This window comes from Aricia agestis, chromosome 6, assembly GCF_905147365.1.
Source record: "Aricia agestis chromosome 6, ilAriAges1.1, whole genome shotgun sequence".
NCBI lineage: Eukaryota > Metazoa > Arthropoda > Insecta > Lepidoptera > Lycaenidae > Aricia > Aricia agestis.
Genome location: NC_056411.1, coordinates 2,682,815 through 2,708,108, shown reverse-complemented (window position 1 = coordinate 2,708,108; position 25,294 = coordinate 2,682,815). Strand labels below are relative to the sequence as shown.

General features: G+C 36.2%; 1 protein-coding gene across 1 annotated transcript in view; it reads right to left on the bottom strand.

Moving 5' to 3' along the window:
- The window catches only part of LOC121728359 (laccase-4-like), a 96,733-nt gene extending 79,668 nt beyond the window's left edge, over nt 1–17,065 (bottom strand). The window contains exon 1 of the mRNA XM_042116519.1: nt 17,032–17,065. Within this exon, the coding sequence (XP_041972453.1) occupies nt 17,032–17,050 (19 nt within the window). The 5' untranslated portion in view covers nt 17,051–17,065. The remainder of the gene's footprint in view (nt 1–17,031) is intronic.
- Nucleotides 17,066–25,294: the final 8,229 nt, after the last annotated feature.

The window sequence follows — 25,294 nt, the reverse complement described above, 5'->3', positions numbered from 1 at the left end:
GGTGTAAAATTATTTTGTACTTTGTTTTGCAAACTTTTGACAATCTGTTGAGTGTAAAAAGTTGTGAACATAAAGTACCGGATGTACTCGTACCACAAGCGAATTCATTTAAACATGATCTTATCTCCAGACCATAAATTTCAAGACCTAGACCATACAATATTCTAGAAACTAGACCATAAATAATTTCGTGTTTACTTAATAAATGGCGTATCCTTTCTCTTTGTGCAATATATCTTTTTGAAATTTCTGGAACGGGTTCGCTTTTAAACTACCGCATATTTTAATTTCAGTGCTTTGAATAAAGCTAGACTGACTGGATGACAGTCGCGGGCTAGATAATAGAGTTCTGTGTTGGCTTTTGGCACATATTTTATGAAATACGGGTAAAAGAGCAGGCGCATCACGTAATGGTATTATGGTAAGATTGGTAAGTGATTATCGCAAGTTGGACAGATATTTTGACGATTACCCTTCTGTCTGCGAATCCGTCCTATTGAAAACTGTGTATACAGTCCGAATCAGCCCAGCTTGAAGTGAATTTTTGTAAATGCACAGCTCAGCTTTTTTAGCTAAAAATAATGCTGTAATAGTGGGCTTCACACACGGCAGCTCAGCTATAATGTGAACACTAAAGATGTGTAATATTGCACGTTATAATAATATACTTAGTATATTTTTCGATAAAGATAGTCATGATTTAATATAATGAGCTGATATGCTGTATTATAATTATACAATTGCTGTGTGTAACCATTCAGAATTTATATTACAACCTATTTCTTAAAACTTATCAACTATTAAAGACATTTTCTTTGGAAAAAAAGGAAACCAGGGGTAGCATAAACTAGTTCATGTTCTCGGAAACCTCACGAAGCCGTGTAATGTATTTTTTATCGCAACCTCAATGGGCAGTTCCTGTGACATAATGTGGTCAATTATATCAATTGCGCTAACCAATCGCCTGCAGCCATTCCCACGTCCAGATTTCAGCGTAGGTGTCGCCACTATCAGCATCAGTTCCAAATATATTTTGTAAACTTTACTAATATTATAATGCCGAAGAGTTTGTTTGTTTCAACACGCTGATCTCGGAGACACTGGTCCGATTTGAAAAACTATTTCATTATTAGATATAGCTCATTTATCGAGGAAGGCTATATAAGCTATATTTTATAACGCTAAGACCAATAGGACCGAAGAAACAAAGGAAAATGTGGAAAAAAATATTTGAAAATCTCACGAACTACTGGAGCAATTTTTATGTTATTTGGAACAGATATAAAGAAAACGTGAAGGGACGTGGACTATATTTTGTGGAAAAATGTTCGATTTCCGTGAAATTTCTAATTTACGAAGGCAAAGCCGCGAGGAACGTCTAGTCCATAATAATATATCCTACAGGCTACAATACCGGAAATATTATAGTTAACATAATATTATGTGTCAATTTGTCATGACTGGTTAAGCACATGCGCCTATTACCACAGTACGATCTTAAAGTAATACGCAGCCTGTAGGTTCTGGACCTACGTAAATTGGTCACATTATGTCAAACCCAGCCAGATCAAGACTAACACTGATTAGTGATTTTACATAACCCCACCAATTAAATTAGATGGTACATGGATGGTACTAAATAGCGATTTGTCAACTAGGTTTGACATTTAACGCAACCAAATTATGTAGGTCCACCTATGAATTTCTCTGTTTGTACATAACTACTGTCTACTACGTCTTTTTCAGCCATTTTGAATGGTCGGCCGTGACTTTCAATGATGTCCAATTAATTACAAAGCACATCCTTCACGTCAGGTCAGTCAGGTGGCATTGTGGTCCAATATCGTCAATTGGGCCATTGTCAACTACCTTGACTATTACTGAGATTGGCCCACGAACTACGTCAGCAGCACTCAACAGTAACAATGGTTGAAGACGCACGAGCACCGGGCTAGCTCCAGGGTTCCCAACCGTCCGGTTGTCGACCGGACTGTTGGGTTTTAGAAGAAATTGTTGGGGTCAGGTCACTAACTTCCGACCGGATGCAATTTGTCCGGTTACATAAAAAATGCTACCGCGACATTGCTAATTTGCAGGCCGCGACGGGGGCTATTTGACTATTTTTGTGACTAGATGAACAAACTGTTCTACAGTTCGGTCGGTGCAAAAAGTTTGTAATTTTTTCCTATAGCGCAATAAACTGTTTCATTATTAATTATTATTATTTAATTTGTTGTCCGGTTATGGCGGCTGAAAAAGTTGGCAACCCTGGCTAGCTCCCGTAGGTAGATTCATCGTTCTAAAAATAACTCATTATGAATTTATGAGTCTGACAACTTTTTAAGAATTAGATTGCTTTGTCAAATTTCGGTAGTTTCGATAGAGATATATGGGTATATAATATACACTTAAGTGTGGAATCCTATACCTATGTATAGGATTCGACAGTTAAGTGTCATGGCGCTGGCCCACCACTGCAACTTATGTATCACCAGGAACAACAGTGATAACCGACCACGAAAAACCCTTCAATACGATCTCAGGTGCCCAAGGGACAAGCTAAATCTGTATTGGAACCCGCAATGAAATTAATCATATAAGAAAGGTAGCAGGATTAGGAGCTGTGGCCCGCCACGCATTCCCGTAGTGTCATGGTGCTTGCAATGCGTTTAAATTTGACATAGTTAACTTGCCTATCATAACTAGCGAATGCATTTTGACTAAGCACTCTGTACGCGATTTAACCGTCGCCAATGCAACTAATAGTGTTCATGAGTTGCATTCATGGTCCCAAAAATAGTGGGGATTTTTTGATGATTTCATCCTTATGATTCACTCAGCGAAACACACTATCCTTATGTTTTATCGGCGGTTTCAATAACGCCTTGGTATCCAGTCGAGCCGACCTATATTTGCCAAAGCATATAACTTTCTCTGGTCTACTAAAACCAAGTAGCAAAGTATTTTAGCCTCCTTTAATGCTAAAAATACTTTGCTTTAAGATGTTTACAGAATACCAATCTGATTAAAGTACAGATTTCGGCGAAATAGATTAAAGTTATTCATTTAAAGTCACTAGGGTATATCTATTTATTCTAGTATTTGATCTGAAAACCGATCCTTAGAGATTTTAATTATGCGTGAAATTGGAATATGAGAATTAATGTAACTAGATTCTAGACCCTCTTGTGACAGTTTTGGTGAAAGTTAACAGTGGATAAAATATCATGAATATTATCTACTAAATCAGGGGTTCCCAAACTTATTTTGTCTAATGCCCACTTCGAGTATAAATTATTTTAGCGCCCCCTTTGTTTCGATTTAAAATGAATCCAGATGAACTAATCACCCCCCTCTACACAATGCCCAATTTTTTTTCTGGGACCCACATCCATTTAGACCTTCAGCACCCACAAAGGGGCGTTGTCGCCCACTTTGAGAAAGACTGTAATAGATGTCGCCCGCAACTCCGTGCCGATTCGTCAATCCCGCGGGAACCGTACATTTATCCGAGAAAAGTATCCTATGTCCTTTACCAGGACTCAAAGCATTTCCACACCTACTTTGAGGTGGGAGAGCCATGCTTGTGCATGCAATCACCACGTGCTCACAGAAAAAACGTGAAACAGCGCATGCGCTGTGTTTCGCCGAGTGAGTGAGTTTACTGGAGGCCCAATCCCCTCCCCTATCCCTTCCCTACCCTCCCCTATTACCCTATTCCCTCTTAAAAGGCCGGCAACGCACCTGCAGATCTTCTGATGCTGCGAGTGTCCATGGGCGACGGAAGTTGCTTTCCATTAGGTGACCCGTTTGCTCGTTTGCCCCCTTATTTCATTTAAAAAAAAAACCTATTTCAGCAAAATCGATTCGTGGTTCAATCGTGAAGAGGTAACAGACAGACATACTTTCGCATTTATGATGTTAAGTATGGATAGTCTTTAAAAAAGTTCACTCTTCAAATTGTGCTATGATGTACAACGAACAAGAAACGACTTATCGTTTGGAGGATTGCTATCAGCTAAACTCCGTCATGGCCCATGGGCCAACGCGTAAGAAAATAGATAATATTGTAAATTGTAATCATCATCAGACCATACGTTGTACGTATGTTTTCAAAACCTTCGTGGTCCAGTCGTTTAGAGAGGTGGCTCTTAACCCAGAGGTTGTGGGTTCAATTCCCGCGTTGGAAACATGTTATATATTTCCAAGTTTGATTAGGACAATGCAGGCTGATCACCTGATTGTCTGACAAGTAAGATGATCCATGCGTCGGATGGGCATGTAAAAAGTCGGTCCTGCGTATGATCTCTCGCCAGTCGTGTCGGTCTTCCGTCCCACTCATAAAGTTAATATATATTAACTTTATGGTCTCACTGGGTTATGAAAGTAAAGTGAGTACTCTTGTATACTGCGCACATACTTGGGCACTATAAAATTACTCCTGCGTAACTGGCCTGGTTTCAATGAAACCGCGCACCGTCACCTAAACTGGTGTGGGAGTTATTATTTATAGAACAGTGTAGGAAAGCAAATAATATCTTTGTGTGTAACTTGTTATTTTTATTTTCTTTTTCTTCATCTCCACTCACAACTGCATCTTAGCGTGAATGTGACTGATAATGTGATCTTGACCCCTTATCATGACGACTGTTACCTCCAACATGTGATACTTATCTTCCGCGAAACTTATCAGATACAGATGTTTTCCTTACTTTTATATCTTATTATCTCAACTGTCTTATTTTGATAGCAAATTACATAAAATAAAATGTTTTGTATTCACTAGGATAAAGCGTTAACATATTTACTAAACATAAAATGTGTACAAAATGACTGATAAAAATAAACATACTGAAAATATTTTATCCTCAACATGGAAGCAGCGCAAATGCCAAAATGATCACCGAAAACATACCTAATAATAATAACTGCCACATCGGTTTCGGTGACGGTGGCCGGTTGTATTAAAACCAGGCTAGTTACGCAAAAGTAATTTTATAGTGCCCAAGAGCATCTATTCCTTTACTCTCACAACCCAGTGGGACGGAAGACCGACTCGACTGGCGAGAGATCAGGCGCTTGACCGACTTTTTACATGCCCACCCGATGCATGGATCATCTTACTTGTCAGACAATCAGGTGATCAGCCTGATAGGACAATCCTAACCAAACTTGGAAATAACATGTTTCCAACGCGGGAATCGCACCCACGACCTCCGAGTCAAGAGCCGCGCTCTAAACCACTCACAGGCGTTCACTATAATTCTATACCTACTCTCTCTTCCTCTTACGAATTTTCAATCAAGTCACGTGTCGTGACGCGAGTATAACATCGGACTAAAAAGTGCGCAATGCCACTAAAGCCGATTGCACCACACTTTCAGGCCCTGGTAGAAAAGGTAGGCGTGGTCTCGTGTAAAGGCGTTGATACTTGCCTTACTACTTACTAGTTACTCCCTAAATTATGGCCCAAGCTTATTTTGTCAATATAATTTAAAAAATAATTTAAAAAAAGAAAACAGATGGCGCCAAAAAGACGTTTTGTCTATAAAGGCCGAAATCTGGGAATACTCGTATTCATGACATTATACTAGTAAAGAAAACCGTTTGTCTCAAAATCTATTCAATTAGGACATTCCCTGTTCTTTGCCTGTGCCCTTCATTATTAAACATGTAACCGATTTATGAATACTGGATTCATTTTCAGTGATCATCCAAGATCCCACCTAGTGTCATCCACATGCATTCCACATCCTTATAGATCTGTAAGCATTGTCATCCACATGCATTCCACATCCTTATAGATCTGTAAGCATCGTCATTACACTTTGCGATGACGATGTAAAATCCCAAACATATTCTTTTCCTAACTTTGTTTTAATTTTCGATGGCAACTTGTCGAAAAACTAATATTCAATGTCCTGTTTAATATGATTAAACATTATTTTTAGTTCTGTAATAATATGTTTTAAATCAATTCACTAATAGATCTAAATCATTTTAGGTCCTAAAATGATTTAGATCTATTAGTGAATTGCGCAATATCATGAAATGTGGCATGTAGTAGGAATTTAAACATATCTATCGCGTCAACGAAGTTCTACCACGTGACTAGTCTCAATAGTCTTTCCGTCAAAATATTATGTTTAAAAATAGCTACCAGAGTAGACAGAATAATAGAGTATGCCGTCTTAGAACTGATGTCGAAATTTTTAAATTTGACGTATTATGATGAAAATCGTCGCTAGGGTTGTTAACTTGTCACCTACGAATTTAAAACTATGACATATTCGCTGGACGTGTTCCTCTTTGGTCGTATTGTTGTTTATGTTTTGGCACATGCGATTAAAATTGACAGAATCTAATTTTGAAATCTTTATTTTAAATATTTAAAAATAAATTATATCAGCCAGCGCGAGGCACATTCCGTTCATAAACCTAGTGAAACCCGACAAATTTGACAGATATTGAAACCTGTCCGTCTCTTTGCAGTCGAACTACTGGTCGTTATGTCTATTGTGTAGCTACCCTGTTACTTGTTGTTTTTTTCTGTCAAATGTCTCCAAAAGGATAAAATATGCTTATATTTGTGTAAATATTTTTATACATAATTATTGATGTAAATGTATGGGTAATATTGAAATTAAACACTTATGTATGAAATGTGACGAGACACTAAATTATGTTGCTTTAGTCCAAACCACGGGTCTCAAAAATTTATTTAAAATCTGTAAAACCACGTGGTTTGGGTCATCAACATTTTGATATTGGATTCAAACTAGCAAGAACTTTTCATTGGCTTTCTTTAGCGCTTATTTTATACGCCTAACGTAGGTATGAACCCTGTATAACAATGCTAAAAGTCTAAAACTAGAAATTTCGTGAAAGGTGAACAAACAACTCACCACGTTTTAAAGTCGCTGCTGATATGTGAAAAGTGTCGGCGGAACTTTTCAGAGCATTAGTCCTATAGAGAAGCGCAACTTCTTCTTGAAAACTTTCATTTTCCTCTTCACAAACGGATCCACGGTTACAATTTTATAATCACGTCAACGAAATTCTTGAAACTTACGCAAACGCAATCCGAATTTCGAATGTGTAATTACGCGTGGAAAATTTTTACGCGTTTTGTATTTTTACGCGTGCGCAATTGCTATTTATTACGCGCTCGTAAATCGCGTGGCCCAACGTCCCGACAGCAGACGACTGATCCTTTTCGTCCTCAAATATTCTGCTTAATAATTTAAGACCGGTGTACACGATATAGGGCTATACGAACATCTCTGGGATCACTTAACATATGCGACTGGAACTGTATAGAGCTGGTAATATTATCTATCCCCTTAAAAATAAAAATATTTCCAGAACGAATACTCATAATACTGTACATGGTTTGTTTGTCTTTATCTGGCATATTGCAAAAGTCACTTGAATTATCCGCTACGGGAATAATATTTTATAATTTTTTTAAAAGGGGTTACAAATTTAAATATCAGCTCATACCTGTTTTGAGAAGATGATCGGTCTGGTATAGGTATTGAAACTAAAAATCATGAAAATTTACTTTTATTGTCTAATATAAGTCAATTTTCATATTTTCAGTCAGATTAATCTGACTGAAAAGATATTTTTTCCAACATTTCATTTTGCGCAGAGCAGGTAACACGTTTTTAATTCCTACTTGCCAGGAAAATTGACTTTTATTTTATCTTCTACGAGGGGCAGCTGTCCGTCCCCCCCCCATGCCCCTACCTAGGTACGCCCATTCACACCTGTACCTCTACCATGAGTTTAAAGCTATAGTATTTATCGATACTCGATACCGACTACCGCAAATATTTAGTATGGCGATTTTAGCTCCGCAAGTAACCGCTAGAGGCACTGTAAAAATTGGCCATACTAAAAATTTACGGTAGTCGGTATCGAGTATCGAAAAATACTATAGCTTTAAACTCATGGTAGAGCTACAGTGTCATTTAATGCTTTGTGATGTTTCCGCCTCCTTATGTCAAATTATAATTTTTCATTTCGATTTCTACTGTTAAAACCATACGCCACCAACCAACCAGAGGTAAAAAAAATTGTTTAAACTATGTATATAAGTTGTTTGGTTTTCAATATTGATAGTTTATTTTAATACAGCCAAGAAGCAACAAAGCCGATTTTACGGCTTTTTTGCAACGAGTCATTCAATTGTGCAATGAAAATCATTGCTCATAGTTTTATGACTTTGTCGTAATAGGTTTAAAGATGACTGTAGTATTAACCACTCATTATTACAGTCAGTTCTCTTTTAATTGCTTCAAGTAATTATTATATGTCTGTGAATTTCTCATAAATAATATTGCATCAGATTCACTACAATATCATCTGTTAAGTTATTATTAACTATGAAAAACCCTGGACGGATTTTTTACCGAAATATCGTAACATTGTTTAGTTTACATATTTCCAAAAAAAATTACTATACTTTTTGTAATACTTAATGATTTTTGTATACATTTGAAGTTTTACGTATCTATTTAGTGTTGTAACAGCTCCAGCACTATACCCCGTGTACACAGCTATATGATTTCATTGTGCACTTAGTACGCCTACATCTTGGTCTTTGTTCTACAATCGTTATAGTACAAATTCTTTCAGTCAGCTTTTCATCCCAGTTAGGCGAAAGTGACCATTATTGCCTGCCATTAAGCGCTACATTAGCATTAACGTTTTTTTTTTGTCAGCCAAGTCGATTATAAATGTCTGGCTAAGTGCTAAGGGTAGGGACACACGGGAATAATTAATTTTTGCGTGTCTGGACTGGACAGTGCTCGGATTTATTCAGGCAAACTTCTTTAGTGGCGTTTGTAAACTTTTTCAGGGTTGGGTAAAGACTGTTAAACTCGCGTCAGGACATGTGACCTGATCGAAAATTCGTAAGGCGAGGCTGAGTAGACTCCTCTGAGAGACCTCTCTTTCGTAGCGCGATAAAAATGTATGCCTTCTATTTTGTTTGCACTTCTTCCTGCTATTTTTTTGTAAGTAAACTTTTTAGTAGTAAGTATTTAAATTTTTTATTTTTTACTTTGAAAACTGCTTGCCTAATTAACTCTTTGCCACAAAAAAATAACATACTGTCGAAACAAAATCATAGTTTAATGAGTTTATGGCGACCACAACTCCGTTACGCTAATATTCTTGTATCGCAGGGGAACCGTACTTTTTCCGGGATAAAAAGTATCATATGACCTTTTCAGGGACTTAAAGTATCTCGATGCCAAATTGCAGCAAAATCGGTTCAAGGGTTTGGGCGTGACGAGGTAACATACAGACAGATTTTCCCATGTTATAAACATTAGTATTTAGTATGGATGGCCAAAATCAGTCTATTTTAGACCAATTGTCCGCAGACGTGAGGGGGCAACGGTCTCCTAGACCAATGCCCCTAGACACTAAATAGTGTGCACTGAACTAGGATGCGTGTCCTTAATCTTCAGTCTTCTTGAGAGAGTCAAATATAGTCAACAGCCGACCTAAACCACTGAACCACGGAGGCTTTTAATTTAAAAAAAAAAGAAACAACTTTATATTATCTTGTTCTCATTTATAATCTTTGGATTGCACTTCGGGAGTGAAAACTTGAACATGCATTTTCACCGCGCGGTAGACATATTTTCTACACCGGCGCGGCATAGGCAAGGAATTAATCCATACTAATAATATTATAATTGCGACTTTGTGTCTCTCTGTCTGTGTGTCGGTTACCTCTTCAGTCATCACGCCCAAACCGCTAAACCGATTTTTCTAAAATTTGGTATGGAGATTGGGGATACTTTGAATCCCGGAAAAACACATAAACACACGGGTCACCTGATGGTAAGCAACTACCGTCGCCCATGGATAATTAGGATATATTTTTCGCTCCAGAAAAAAATACGGCTTCCGCGCGACAAACGATTTTTGGCGTAACGGAGTTGCGGATCTCTGCTATTATAGTAAGTTGTAAGTTATAATTATAGCAGAGTTTATACGAGGGAGAGCCATGCTTCGGTACGAATGGGCCGGCTCGACCGGAGAAATGCCACGTTCTCACAGAAAACCGGCGTGAAACAGCGCTTGCGCTGTTTCACGCCGAGTGAGTGAGTTTACCGGAGGCCCAATCCCATACCCTATTCCCTTCCCTACCCTGCCCTATTCCCGTCCCTTCCCATCCCTACCCTCCCCTATTACCCTATTCCCTCTTAAAAGGGCGGCAACGCACTTGCAGCTCTTCTGATGCTGCGAGTGTCCATGGGCGACGGAAGTTGCTTTCCATCAGGTGACCCGTTTGCTCGTTTGCCCCCTTATTTCATAAAAAAAAAAGTCATTACTCTACCTCCGACTTATAACTTTTCATGCCATGACGCAAGCTTTACATTTTTATCCATCCCAAAAAAATACGTAACAAACAAGTTTTAACTTCAAAAACGCACATAACATTGAATTATTAACTACACAGACGGTAAAGTTAGGAATTAACCTATCTTAATCAAGATCCAATATTGCATTGCCCTACAAAGGAACGATATAAAGTACAATACAGACTTGACTGGACCTTAATTCCTGCCTAATAAAGGTCATTTTGAAAGAAACTCCGAGGTAAAATAATTTAGAACGGGCTATAGTTGCAATTCTCAGAAATCACGTGCTAGTGCTCACGTGCTATCGACTATTGATTTCCATATCTAGGCCATCTAGCTCCGAAATACAGGGCTAGACTTGTCTAATGTCTGGGCTTGGGCTAAAAAAGTGTTATTTCTGAAAAGTACTAAAACTGCTCTATGAAATTCGACCGTCAGTTTATGGAGTATTCGCGCAAAATGTACACAAGAATCATGATGATTAAAATATTATGTATTTTGTACGTACGCACGTGTAAGTACGCAGTAAGTTTCTGAATGTAGTTAAAGTTTTTTATTTTCTTCCAATCAACATTTTCTGAAAATGAAACTGTGATAGATTTCTTCATTGAAATCGTGAGTTCCTGAGAATTATACAATAATTGCTCGTTAAAAGGTATTAACTAGTAATAATAATATTAATAACCTCCACACCGGTTTCGGTGACGGTGGCCGGTTTCATTGAAACCAGGCAGGCCAGGTACGCAGGAGTAATTGTATAGTGCCCAAGTGTGTGCGCAGTACACAAGAGCACTCTCTATTCCTTTACTCTCATAACCCAGTGGGACGGAAGACAGACACGACTGGCGAGAGATCAGGCGCAGGACCGACTTTTTACATGTCCATCCGATGCACGGGTCATCTAACTAGTCAGACAATCAGGTGATCAGCCTGCATTGTCCTAACCAAACTTGGAAATAACATGTTTCCAACGCGGGAATCGAACCCACTATCTATTTTAAGTAGGTAATCTAGTTAAGATTACCTACTTAAAATAATCTTGTAAGCAGAAGTTTCGTTCTTAAACTTCTGAGGATATTATGTAGTTAATTTTTATTAATGGTGGTACAGTAATGCTGTAATGAGAAAAACAAAACTGCAGAGTTGGCAAACCGGTGGCACAATAAAACTATCACCAACCGGACGAGCTTCTTTTGTTGTAAACTTTTTCACAGCGATGTATAATGCTAAGATAAACATGAAATTATGCATAATTAAAGTCGATAAAAATTGTAGTTTAAGAAAAATAATAAGGTAAAGTTATTTTTATACAGTAATGTAATGCCTGCAGAGATACATAGTAATTACTTTAATAAATGTACCATCGAGGAAGTTGATTCCTATGCAATTCACAGACCAACGTTATTTGGTCGAATATGTCAATTCAATATTAATTATTGTGATCTGTCGGCTGGGTTTGACATAACGCAACCAAACTTCTTAGGTCCCCGATTTGCATAGGAATCAACTTCTCTGATAGTACTTAAATAAAAAAGACGCAACATTTTGAGCACTAAACTTAGGCAATTTTCAAGCTGCAAAGAAATGCCTCCCAAATATGAGGTCAAATCCTTTTGCGTGTGTTGTCAAAACGTTGGACCAGCCAACATCTGACAGCGCTGACAGTACCGACAGTCCCAATAGCTCGCCTGTTTCACGTCCAATCGGAATTCCGACGCTCCGGCCCACAGGAAAACATTTCAAGTTTGAGAATCAATTTTATAAGTGCGACGGCAGTTCTTAAAAAATTAAATACTAAATTATAATATTTACTAGTGGATGACAATAATGATAAGTGACGGTTACAAATACTATAGACCGACTAGGATCCTTCAGCGCGGTTTCATTTGGAACTAATGTTGACTTCAGCAATTATTAGAAAATTGAGAGAGTGATGATAAAATTATCCAACTTCCACAAGATCCTTGTAAGATTGTTTGTAATATTAAGTGGTTTGTCGATTCCGTCAAACGAGATCACAAAATAGGCATTGTAAAATGCCAGGTTTAAATTTTACAAAAAAAAAAGGTTAATTTATGCAGTTTTATTTAACATCGTCCTCATTTTTTCTCAGAAGTGGGATAGTCGGGATGTTAGTCGATATACTTGTGAATCTACTCACAAATCACGTAGACTTTTATAGAATTATTGGCGACACCGACTCTATACCGACCGCATGTTTTTTCTGTACATGCTATTTGTTAAAAAAAAGGTTCTCTACCCCTGTTCAATGGTACCTTATAACTAACCGATATAGAGTCTTAAAAAATGTTTTATAAAGGTCCCATTTCAACAAAACTTGTGAAAGTTGACTAGTTATCTCTGCAACCAACTGTTTTTATTAAAATCTATGCAAGAAATATGCATAGCATCATGGAAATATGAAATAGGCATGCCACTATAGTGATTTTCTGTATCTATTTCTTTACGCTTTAAAGCACTAATATATTTTGTAAGGTTACACAAGTAAAACTTTTAGGAAATTGTAAACTGAATATTTCAGTTTATCATTGCTTTGGCTTACATAAATATTCATTCAATTACATTACATATATCATATTACATAAATATTATAAATCATAGAGCCGAACCGCGTCTTGAGACCGAGATGCATCTTGAGTACTGACTATTTATACCAGCCTGAGACACGATACGGACCACGACGCTTGTAAATAATCGGCCAAGTGAGAATCGGACTCGCGCACGAATGGTTCCATACCGTTATAGAGCAATAATAGACCAAAAATTGTGTTTTTTGTATGGAAGTCCCTCTTAAATTTTTAATTTTATTTCATCTAATATTATTAATAATTATTGAAGTAGACGTACAATTAGGGCTTCTGTGAAAATATCAAGTGCCTGCCTGTTGTCATTATTGATATCAAGCAAAAAAGGCCAAAAAATCACGTTTGTTGTATGTTAGCCCGCCTTAAATATAAATTTTATTTTGTTTTTAGTATTTGCTGTTATAGCGGCAACAGATATACATAAACTGTGAAAATTTCAGAAGTCTAGCTATAGCAGTTCTTGAGATAAAGCCTAGAAACAGACGGGCGGACGGACGGACAGACAGACATCGAAGCCTCAGTAGTAGGCTCCCGTTTTTTACCCTTTGGGCACGGAACCAAAAACCAAGCATATAATAAGTTATTAAGTAACATAAGTTGAATAAGATAGCATTCTTTATCAACTTATGCAATTATAATTCGCATACGTCTAGTCGCACGCACACAAACACCGTGCCAAATTGTGGCAACGCCGCACGACTTTTAGGCTTTTCTCGTTACGGGATTTCTTCATTCGGTCGCCGCGCTCAAAGCAATAACTTAAAAAGTGCCGCGTCGTTTTGCGTCTTCGGTTTGACCCTAATAATATTAGGTACGGGCGAATAATTTTTAGTCCGTAGTATAGCCACTGGAAGTTATAACACTGGAGACTAGACTGGGCGTAAGCCGACAACGAATGTCGTACGTGCCGCATCATAATCGCCGAGATATTTGCCCCCAAACTCAACGGTATTGACACTTCGACGACTAATTTCTGGCTACATAGCATAAATTAGGTATATTGATTTACCTAAATAAAAAATCAATCGTAAGTTTTACGTAGACAATGAAAAAACAATACTTATCAATTATTATGAACACGCCATGTTACCTAAATATTTATAAAAGTACTAGCTGTTGCCCGCGACTTCGTCCGCGTGGACTTCAGTTTATAGCGCGCGATGTCAACAAAATTGGTGTCAAAAGCTTTTATAAAAAAAACCCTGGTACCCCTTAAATCAATACAGCTGTGCAGTGTGCAAACAATAAGTACTTCATTTTTGTATGTTAAACTTTATATATTATGCCAAATTTTAAAGCTTATTTAGCCCCCCAATTACACAACTTTACCCATAAACTATTTATCATTGATAGGTTTAGCCCCAATTTCACCAACGTCTGTTAGTGTTAACAGCTTGTTAAAATATCCTGTCTTCTCTTTCATTCATATGAAAAACGAAACAGCTAACGTGATACTAATTCGAGCATTAACTTTAACAGTCGTTGGTGAAATTTGGTCTTAAGGTTACGTCACTGCCTGCACAGATAAAGTACTGAGTTATTTAATACCGTAGAATAGATATAACAATCGAAAAAAATCGAGACTTAAATGTAAGATGATACCACCTCTTATAGAAAGACTTTTGAGCAAGCGTCAGCGCGATGTAGAAGACGCACGGCGCCATCTATTATGAATTTTTTGAACAAATTTACGACCCTTACAACCCTTTTTTCCAGTAAAAAAGTAGCCTATGTCCTTTCTCAGGCTTTAGACTATCAGTATACAAAATTTCATTACAATCGGTTCGGTAGTTTTGGCGTTTGGCGTGAAAGCGAGACTGACAGACAGACAGACAGACAGAGATACTTTCGCATTCATAATATTAGTACAGATTATGTGCACACTGCACAGCTGTTTTTGGGTATTTTGATTAATTAAGGGCCGCGCTACACCGGAATGGCAGCGGCGAGGCGAGCACTTTCAGCGCTGCCATTCCGGTGTAGCGCGCTGCGCGGCCCTAAGAGGGGTACCACTTACCAGGGTTTTAAAAAGTTTTTAAATTTGACACAAATTTTGTTGACACCGCGCGCTATAAACTAAAGTCCACGCGGACGAAGTCGCGGGCAACAGCTAGTTATGAATAAAAACAATAATATATAATAAAGTAGGTATGATTAGTTCTGTTATAATAATGAAGTAAAAAATAAAGCGCCATCTGTTTTCATATATTAGAATTAAAATGTAAAAATATTTTCTGGATGGAATATAGGCCAACACAACACACTCGAACTCCTTAGAAATGCAGTAGGAGTTCTATAAGATCAGATAGATTGATTATTATTATACCAAGTGATAATATTATTAAACATAATATTCTAACGTATTAAAAACTATAAACAAAAACATAATAACTAATAAGTATGATTAGTTCTATGTTACAACGAAGTAAAAAAATAGCGCCATCTGTTGAATCGTATTAGAACTAAAATGTTCATTGCATCGCGTCGATATATTTCTGGATTTTTTATAATATTATACATAAAATATATTTAAGATTTTTGAAATATTATTTTAATACACATCCAAGACCCAGGAACATTGAAAACTTTTTGTTCCGCCTGCGGGACTCGAACCCAGGACCACCGGGATGAGCGCTGGCCACGCGCAATGCGAAGTAATTTTCATCGATATTTTCATGGAAATAAGATATTTTCCCACATCAAAATGTAGCCTATGTCCTTTCTCAGACTCTAGAATAACTGTGTACAAAATTTCATTGCAATCGGTTCAGTAGTTTTGGCGTGAAAGCGAGACAGACAGACAGACAGACAGACAGACAGACAGACAGAGATACTTTCGCATTTATAATATTAGTATAGATTATTGAAGCTAAGAAAGCATTTTAATATCATAAGTTGAGGCACAAAACCTTATTAGAATGTCTAAACTAAGGTATGAAAGTTGATAAGAGAAAAATGTATTAATATTATATACCATCCCCAACTAGGTGCTAGATGTTAAAATATGCCAACTATTGGTCTTACAAGTCTTACAGTAATAATATTACATGAATCTTACACAGATAAAGACATAAGATAATAAAAAGCTTTTCAATAACTAAAATATAAAAATCTTTTGAATATCCCAAACAAATTCAGTTTCACAGAAAAATTTGTAAAACATTTTGCTACGTGTAAAAGTTATCGCTTAATCGTAAAGTACGGATGGCCTCGAAATAAAGCAATTTTATGGAAGAGGTGAAAGAATATTTCGCAAAAATTCCCTTCATTAAGAGATGAAAAGAAAAATTGTATAAGTACGCGAATTAAATTGTTTAGTCTTAATTTAGATGTTATAATCAACGCGGAAGTGAATTGTTGTATTTCACCGTATTTTTAGAGAATAGCAAAGAAGAGAATATATAACTCAACATTATGAATAAAAAATTTATTACATTTTTTATTAATAATAAGTTGCCAAGTTTTAATTAAGTGTTATAAAAATAAATAGTCACCTAATAAAAATAAATTAACTTTTATAAAAATAAATATGCTTTACCGCTTGAAATACTAGAGCAATAATTCGTTTTCCTTCAATGAAAGGACATTATATTGGATAAAATATAAATATTAAGTGTCTTAACACACTACGCCGAACGCGACCGCATTTCGGCATGGTGTGTCATCGGTAATTTAAAATACATTGCAGGCGGAACCAAACCGAACTTCCGCCGCGGAAATTCGGCACAGTGTGTCACACAAGTCATATAAAGCCGGCTTAGAATAATAAGGCTACTGGACACTTCACAGGAGGAGAATCGCACAGAAGTGTGCAGTACCAGAGAAAATATTACAGAGGTTCTTTATTGTGTGGCAAGTGTCATATCATCAGGTGGTCTATTAGATCGTTGCCAAGCTTAGATATTTGAATAACTAACTAATTTCGTCTTTTTCAATGGGAGCAGATATGTAATATGTTATTAATATTACATAATATTAAATTCAAACAGTTATCATATAAATTAATTATTTTAACTCCATAACAACATAAAGGTACTCACGTTTAGAGTGCAGCCACATTAAAACTATGTTTGGCATAAAAACACTTGTTTACACAACATAATTACATAACACACTGTTTTAAATATTTTACATCATTCGTTGCATAATATGGTATATAGCTGTAAAGACACTGAGATGGGAGTGATACGAATATTATCTTATCTTATTTAAATCGACATCATACTTTTACTTATTCTAATGTTATTGTGTTATACGCAATGTCATTTTATTCGTGTTTTATCGAATACCAAGCAAAGCTCGGTCAAATAGCTAGTCTGTAATTAAATGAAGATTTTAACATAATCCCCATACATTATCTGTCAAACTCTTCATTAAATTGAAGGTTAATCATAATTAAACGTCTTTGAGTACGGCGGTTAGTGCGATAGTGTACTCGAGGAAAGTCCAAGAAAAGTTAGGTGGTTGTCAGTGTAAAACAAAAGACAAGACGCAATAAAAAACCTATTTTGACCGACTACAGCGAATCCAAAGGGAGGCGTTATGTTTTTGGCGGTCTATGTACCATCAGAGAAGTTGCTTCATAGAGAAATGGCGGACCTACGTAATTTGGTCGCGTTGTGTCAAACCTAGCCGACAGATCACGATTACATTGAATTGACTATGATTCGACCAAATGACGTAGGTCCGTCAACTGCGCATTAATCAATTTCTCCAATAGTACATACATATGCACTATACGTACATTATATTATGTATATTGCAATTTGCATGTGTTCTCGTAGAGGCTAATAACAGGTTCGATTTTTACGAATAAGTTATCAATTGATAAGTTTTTTTTCAACATTTTTGAATTTCGTACGTAGTTGGGTTATAAAGACTACCCATCTGTCTACTTAACTATTAATGCTTACAAGAACTTTGAATAGGTATAAATTGACAAATAAAGAAGATAATTTATTAATCGCAATAAATTAATTGTAAGTATTATTAAAACATTTGTTTTATTAACGGACTCTAGAAGAATTGTTTACTCGAGACCCTACATTTACTTATAGCAGAAAGTAAAATGGAAGCCAATAATTAATTTACTAATGTAAAAAAAGGTTTCTGTAACACAAACGTAAACCAACTTAGTAGAAGTTTGGAATATTTCCAGCGGAAAAATGAATCCATATTCCCTTACTAATATTATTAACGCCAAAGTGAATTTGTCTGTCTATTACCTCTTTACGCCCAAACCGCTGAATCGATTTTGCTGAAATTCGGTATAAAGATACTTTACGTCAAGGGCAGTCAAGGGAAAGGACGGAAAAATGTACGGTTACCACGCGATAAACGAATTTTGGCACAATGGAGTTGCGGTCGGTACTTAGTAAGAAAAACATGAGAAATCCCGCATTCTTTAATATTCTCTCCGAGATATAAAATTAATGAAACAAACAAGGAGTACCTCATATTAAATGATCTTAATCAAGAGGTTACGGTACTTTTAATATTAAAACATCTTGCGATCTCTTCAATATAATTTATTTATCCGAAGTATTACAATAGGAGTCCGTTATGGTGCAGAATACTGGGTTATCTGGGTACCATTTTTAGCCGTCAGAAAAAATTATAGAATTGTTGTAGCCAACTCTTAACCCAAAAAAAATTCCTTAACTAAAAGTCAAATACTGCGCCTTCATTAAAATGTTTGCCGAGCGACCTTATGGTATGTGTCTAAACACACTATGCCGAATTTCCGCGGCGGACGTTCGGCTTGATTCGACCTGCCAAATTTCAAAAGTGTATAGCTAATTAGCTATGTTATTATTAATAATTATTTACTTATGTATGTATGTTTTTATGTTTGTGTTCGCATATCTCCAGAGCTACAAGTACGATTTAAGTGATTTTTTGGTAAGTACTAGGTATTTTTCAACATAGGGAATACTGAAAGTTTCATAAATATCAGTTCAGTAGTTTTTGAGATAGGGAGTTATATTCTTAATTAATTACAATTTTGAAGTCGGTTTTATCTTTTTAAAATACTATACTTAGTAGGTACTTACTATTATACTGACTAGTAAAGGGCTGTATTCATAATATTATAATTCAGACAGTGAAACAAACAATTTACTCACCTGGAAATAAGCAGTTTCAGTAAAATAATCAAACACTAATTTCTTCGATTATCGATATGATGATTAGGACACGTGTTCACACAATAGTTCATAGAATATTCACTATGAGCATAGAGTAATATACTGGTCTCTGCTATGAAGAAGAGTAACATTATAGTAAGACTAGATGACGCCCGTAACTCCGTTACACCAAAAACCGTGTATCGCGCGGGAACCTTTTTCCGGGATAAAAGTTACCTATATCCTTTACCGGGACACAAGGTATTTCTACACCAAAGTTCAGCAAAATCGCTTTTCAGCGGTTTGGGCGTGAAGAGCAGACAGAATAAGAATAAGAATAATTTATTGCATAAATGTGGTACAAAAGGTCTTACAATATTACTTAAATAGATCCAACATTCTGCCTAATAAGTGGCGTGCAAAATGATTTTAAATTGTATGGCATTATATTAAAAAAAAAAAGACTCATTACATTAACAGACAGAGACAGACGGACAGACACACTTTCGCATTTATAATAATATTAGTAAAAGTATGGATATTACACGATATCTTATCATAAGGATCACTATCTCTAGCTTGTATAGAGTCTCTTAGTTAATTATATGGAGCCTTAAATATTTATTTTAGTGTCAGAAATATTTTGGACTAGATGTTGAAATGATAGACCGTACACTTTTTACATAATATTATATGTAGTAAAAAGTTTACAGGCTATCATATGACATATCCCGCGATAAAAGCTATATCTTCAATAGTTTAGTATTATGCATAGCTTTATCACAAGCTTTGAGTTAACTTATACTACTAGTTAAGTACCATACCGACGTCCTCCTTGGCTCAATGGTTAGAGTGTGTGGCAACTCAAGCCAAGGGTCGCGGGTTCGAATCCCGCCGACGGAACAAAAAGTTTTTCAATGTTCCTGGGTCATGGATGTGTATTAAATATGTGTATGATATAATAAAAATCTTAAATATATGTATAGTATAAAAGTATGAAATATATTTCCGTTGTCTGGTACCTGTAACACAAGTCCTTCAGGTACTTAGCACAGGGCCAGATTGACGTGGTGTGAAGCGTCCATAGATATTATTATATTATTAGAATTCGTTAGTTAGACGCCTCCGTGGTCCAGTGGTTTAGAGCGTGGCTTTTGACTCGGAGGTCGTGGGTTCGATTCCCGCGTTGGAAACGTGTTATTTCCAAGTTTGGTTAGGACAATGCAGGCTGAACACCTGATTTTCTGACAAGTAAGATGATCCATGCGTCGGATGAGCATATATATATATATATTTATATTATATATATATATATATATATATATATATATATATATATATATATATATATATATATATATATATATATATATATATATATATATATATATATATATATATATATATATATATATATATATATATATATATATATATATATATATATATATACATATATATATATATATATATATATATATATAAAAGTCGGTCCTGCGCCTGATCTCTCGCCAGTCGTGTCGGTCTTCCGATATAAAAGTCCGTCCTGCGCCTGATCTCTCGCCAGTCGTGTCGGTCTTCCGTCCCACTGGAACTGGATTATGAGTGTACTGCGCACACACTTGGGCACTATTAAATTACTTCTGAGTAACTGGCTTCGTTTCAATGAACCCGGCCACCCTCACCGAAACCGGTGTGGGATTTAGAATTAGTATGTACATTTTGTTGCCTAGCTACCTACTATGTTTGCTTCCGCTGCCGACCGTACACTTGCGCCTCTGGACTCTGGAGTGTTTTCTACAATAAATAAAAGATTAGATATTTCTCAAGTACGCTCTTATTCAATGATATGCAAATTTTAAGATTAAAAGTAGGTGTATAAGGTGCAATTTTATATGTTATGCTTGAAGTACAAAATATATAAGTAATAATAAAAGTATTTTTAAGTGTAAAATAATATTAAACCACTTTGGTACATTATACATAACTGGTTAGGATGGTTCATAAAGTTTTTCTTCTAGTAATTTCTAAAGTAATAACTTATTCGTAGGTATTAGGGCTTTTTAATAACGTTGGCCCGTAAATCATAATTCGATATCAATGATCTCACCAATTTATTTTTCTAAGCGAATCAAAGGACACTCTTTAATTTTCCATAATAATAATAATAAGTACTTACTTAATTCTTTTTAACCTTGTGAAACCACCGTGTGATTCTAAAATAATATTTTGGTCGAATACAGTTGGTGAAATTGGTTTTGTACCTATTTTAGACAGAATATTAAATTATGTTCTTGCTATTTCTTTTGTTTCCTTTCAAAATACTTATAAAATCATACACACAACAAAAAATGACACATAGAATAAAAACTTGAGAAGTGTCAAGGGACACCTGAATGGTTCAAAAAACCTGTATACAGAAGCATGACTGGTGAGACAATTATGTTCAATATATATATACGCAAACGGGTCACCTGATGGAAAGCAACTTCCGTCGCCCATGGACACTCGCAGCATCAGAAGAGCTGCATGTGCGTTGCCGGCCTTTTAAGAGGGAATAGGGTAATAGGGGAGGGTAGGGAAGGGAAGGGAATAGGGGAGGGTAGGAAAGGGAATAGGGTAGGGAATTGGGATTCCGGCAAACTCACTCACTCGGCGAAACACAGCGCAAGCGCTTTTTCACGCCGGTTTTCTGTGAGAACGTGGTATTTATCCAGTCGAGCCGGCCCATTCGTGCCGAAGCATGGCTCTCCCACGTATATTATATTAGTTGAAAAAAAAATATAAACAAAATAAACGCATGGACACCGCGCGCGAGAGGGGTAGCGCGTGGCGCGGGGCGCATGCCACCGGCCGCTACAGTATTACCACAGGTTAACCACGTATTACAGTGCCGCCGTGTCGCGCGTCGGCCGCATAGTAATTTACTAAGTGTCCATGATTCATTTCTTTAAAGGGGGTCAAAAATTATGTACCTACCTAATTTTATTACATAATAATTTTAATGAGAATTGAGAATCGAGTACCGAGTACTCTCCTTAAGTTTTAATCAGGTCTCCCCAGTCATGCTGTACAAATACACAAAAAAAAAATGATAAAAAAGCCATGTATTGACGCCCAGGAATACTAACAACGCGTCAGTTTATTCTCAAAAAACGCCATCTAGTTGACGCACAGGAATACTATCAACGCCCTCTGCCCCTACCATGTAGGTACTAATAAAAAAGGGTCAAGGTCAAATATCGTTCTATCTAGCCCAGGGATGGGGAAACTACGGCCCGCGGGCCATCTCCGGCCCGCGAAGGCTTGAAATCCGGCCCGCGACCATCAAACAAAAACCAAGAGAATATTTCGTATTGTTAGTTGTTAGTAAATAAAAGTTTAATTTAATTACAATTTCTAATTTCTTTTTTATTCCAACAGTTATTTTGTAATATTTGCACAATAAATTAGTGTTTCAGAAAATACATAATATTAATATTTGTATTTCAGTATTTTTTTTAATTGATCCTTAAACTTGTTACGTGAAATCAAACATCTACATTAGCGGTCCGCCAATACACCTTGACAACAATTATGGACTAAAATATTACTTTACACAAGTTAGGAATTATTTGAAATTAAAGGCAGTAAATATTATTTCATTACTTTTTAAAGTTGTTTTGGCGGGGGTTTTTTTAAATTCCTTAATTTTATTTTATTTCATACTTTTTAAACTTGTGTTGGTTATTAGTGCAGAATAATTCCTATCAACAGAATCATATTCTCATGATTACCATCTATCAATGTCCTTTTCGATGAGGCCGTTAATATGAGCCCAAACATGAAACCTCCACTTTGGGTTCATACGAAGCTCGGTTCCTATAGAATCCAGGTGATGCTGCAGTAGCAGCATGTAAATATTTACTGTTTATACTTTATCTACTTCTTACTGGTTGTCGCAATTAAAATGAGCCCAAACACGAAACCTCTGCTCTAAGTTGGTGAGGAATTGGATATCCCATTGATTACCAGGTGATGCTGCAGCACCAGGTCAACTTTCCATTATTATGTGTATACGTATATTGTATATTCACAAATGTCACGAACTAGAATGATATATAAAACCCATCAAACGACTACAAGTTGCTAACGGCCTTTCATGAATATAACGATGCCACGGACAGATACACACACAGACAAATAGACAGACAGACAGACAGACAGACACGTCAAACTTATAACACCCCTCTTTTTTGTCGGGGGTTAAAAATGCAACAACTTGGCCCGCCATATATTTTGTTAGGATTATATTGGCACGCGAAGGAAAAAGTTTCCCCATCCCTGATCTAGCCTATCTAGTATTTACGCCGAACGCGCGATAAGGAACTTCGTTCCAAAAATATGTTTGATTTTGATAAAAATGCTAAATATCTTGTGTGTGGACCGAGCATTTTCGAAGATGAACTTCGTTAAAAAAATTTAGGTCTCTAACATCAGAGAGACAATAATTAGCTACAAAAAAAATACTCTTTTCTCATCGATAATGTAAATAACTTTGTAATTTCCGTAGAACTTAATATTATCTTTGTTTCATAATTTTTTTTGATAAAATGTGCGGACCGCGAAGGTCATTTCATTTCTTAAAATGGACCCCGAGCGAAACTAATTGGTGACCCCTGCTTTAAAAACTGCCTGTTTTTAAAGTATAACACCTGATTTTGAAGAAAAACAGATATTTTAGTTTTATAGCAACCTTAATATATTTATAATATTATCATTGAGGTCGATGATATTGTACTTATACAGATATATTACGTCCATACTATTTTCCGGCTTAAATCTCTTCCGAACAATTTTCAAATTCAAAATTGCAGACATTGACAAATTTGACAGATGAGTGAAACAAAAGATACGAAAAACCATTTACCTAAAAGAGACAGTTCTATTTTTAAACGTCGAATCGTATCGCTGTCTCTTTCTCTTCGATTTTTTCCAGATTGTTCGAAAAAATAATTGAAAATGTAAATAATCGAGGTATTTATTGCAATCAAGACATGTGGTAAGAGATTCCATGTGTTTTGTTTACTTTCGACTCGAAAGTTCGAAAGTTTCGAGTCATAATTGGTACATTTTCGATACACGTACGACGTCATTTTCAATTTATTTAGGTAAGACAAGACGCGGCACATTCGACTGTGACTGCGCTCGATGCAGACTAAACAACAGACGGCCCAATTGGGCCGTATTTGAAGCTTCACAACGCGCGCGGTAGTAACATATCTGGTTTGAGTATTTCATCATTGATTGAGGTACTATATACTGGAGAGAGCCTTATATCGGTGTATAAGCGTCAAAAGCGTGTAATGTTTAGTAGGACATAACAAAGGAGTCGGACGGCATAATTCATGTAATAAAAGTGTTACCTAATAAAGGTTTTTAGTGATCATTTAATGCTAGACATTGTTGAGTTCTGTGGTTCCGCTAAATAATAAACAATAAGAATGGTCAAAGAATGCCTCAAACACGTAGATTTAACATTAAATACGTAAGTTTTGAACAACGTTTTTTGGGCTTTTCAATCGATATTTTTGTAAACTAAAAAGATAATTTATAAGTTTATTAATCCCTTATTCGTGCTATATATGGCATTAGTGCTAAAAATATCAAATCAGTTAATAATTTGGCTATAAAAATTGCATGAATTTTTACGTGTGTTTACGGATTCTCATCACTTGAACTAGGTATAGTTAATCGATATCATGAACTAATTGACTTTCTTTCCTGTATCATATAATGTGCTTCGAAATAATCGACAAATAGAAATATTCAAGAAAATCAACGCACACTACTTGTATGAAAAAAAGCACAAAATGGCCACGCGATGACGGGCTAAGACTACATCTATACTATAATACTTCATCTATGAATATTATGGTGTTTTTGTGCCCTGTCCAATTCGTCATTTTTGACAGTTCTCCTTTATCAACAGCGCCCCACGTTCATTTAAAGCCTTGTCGCACTTTAGCTGTGTTCGTTTCACTTTTCAAATTTCAAATACGCATGCGCGGCTGTTTTCTCAAGTTTGGCAGCTGACTGTCAACTTCAGTGTGACTTGTAGGTGTCTTTTTTAAAATCTGACAGAAATAAAAATCCTAACAATTTCTGTCAGAACTGTTAGGATGTTATTGAACATGAC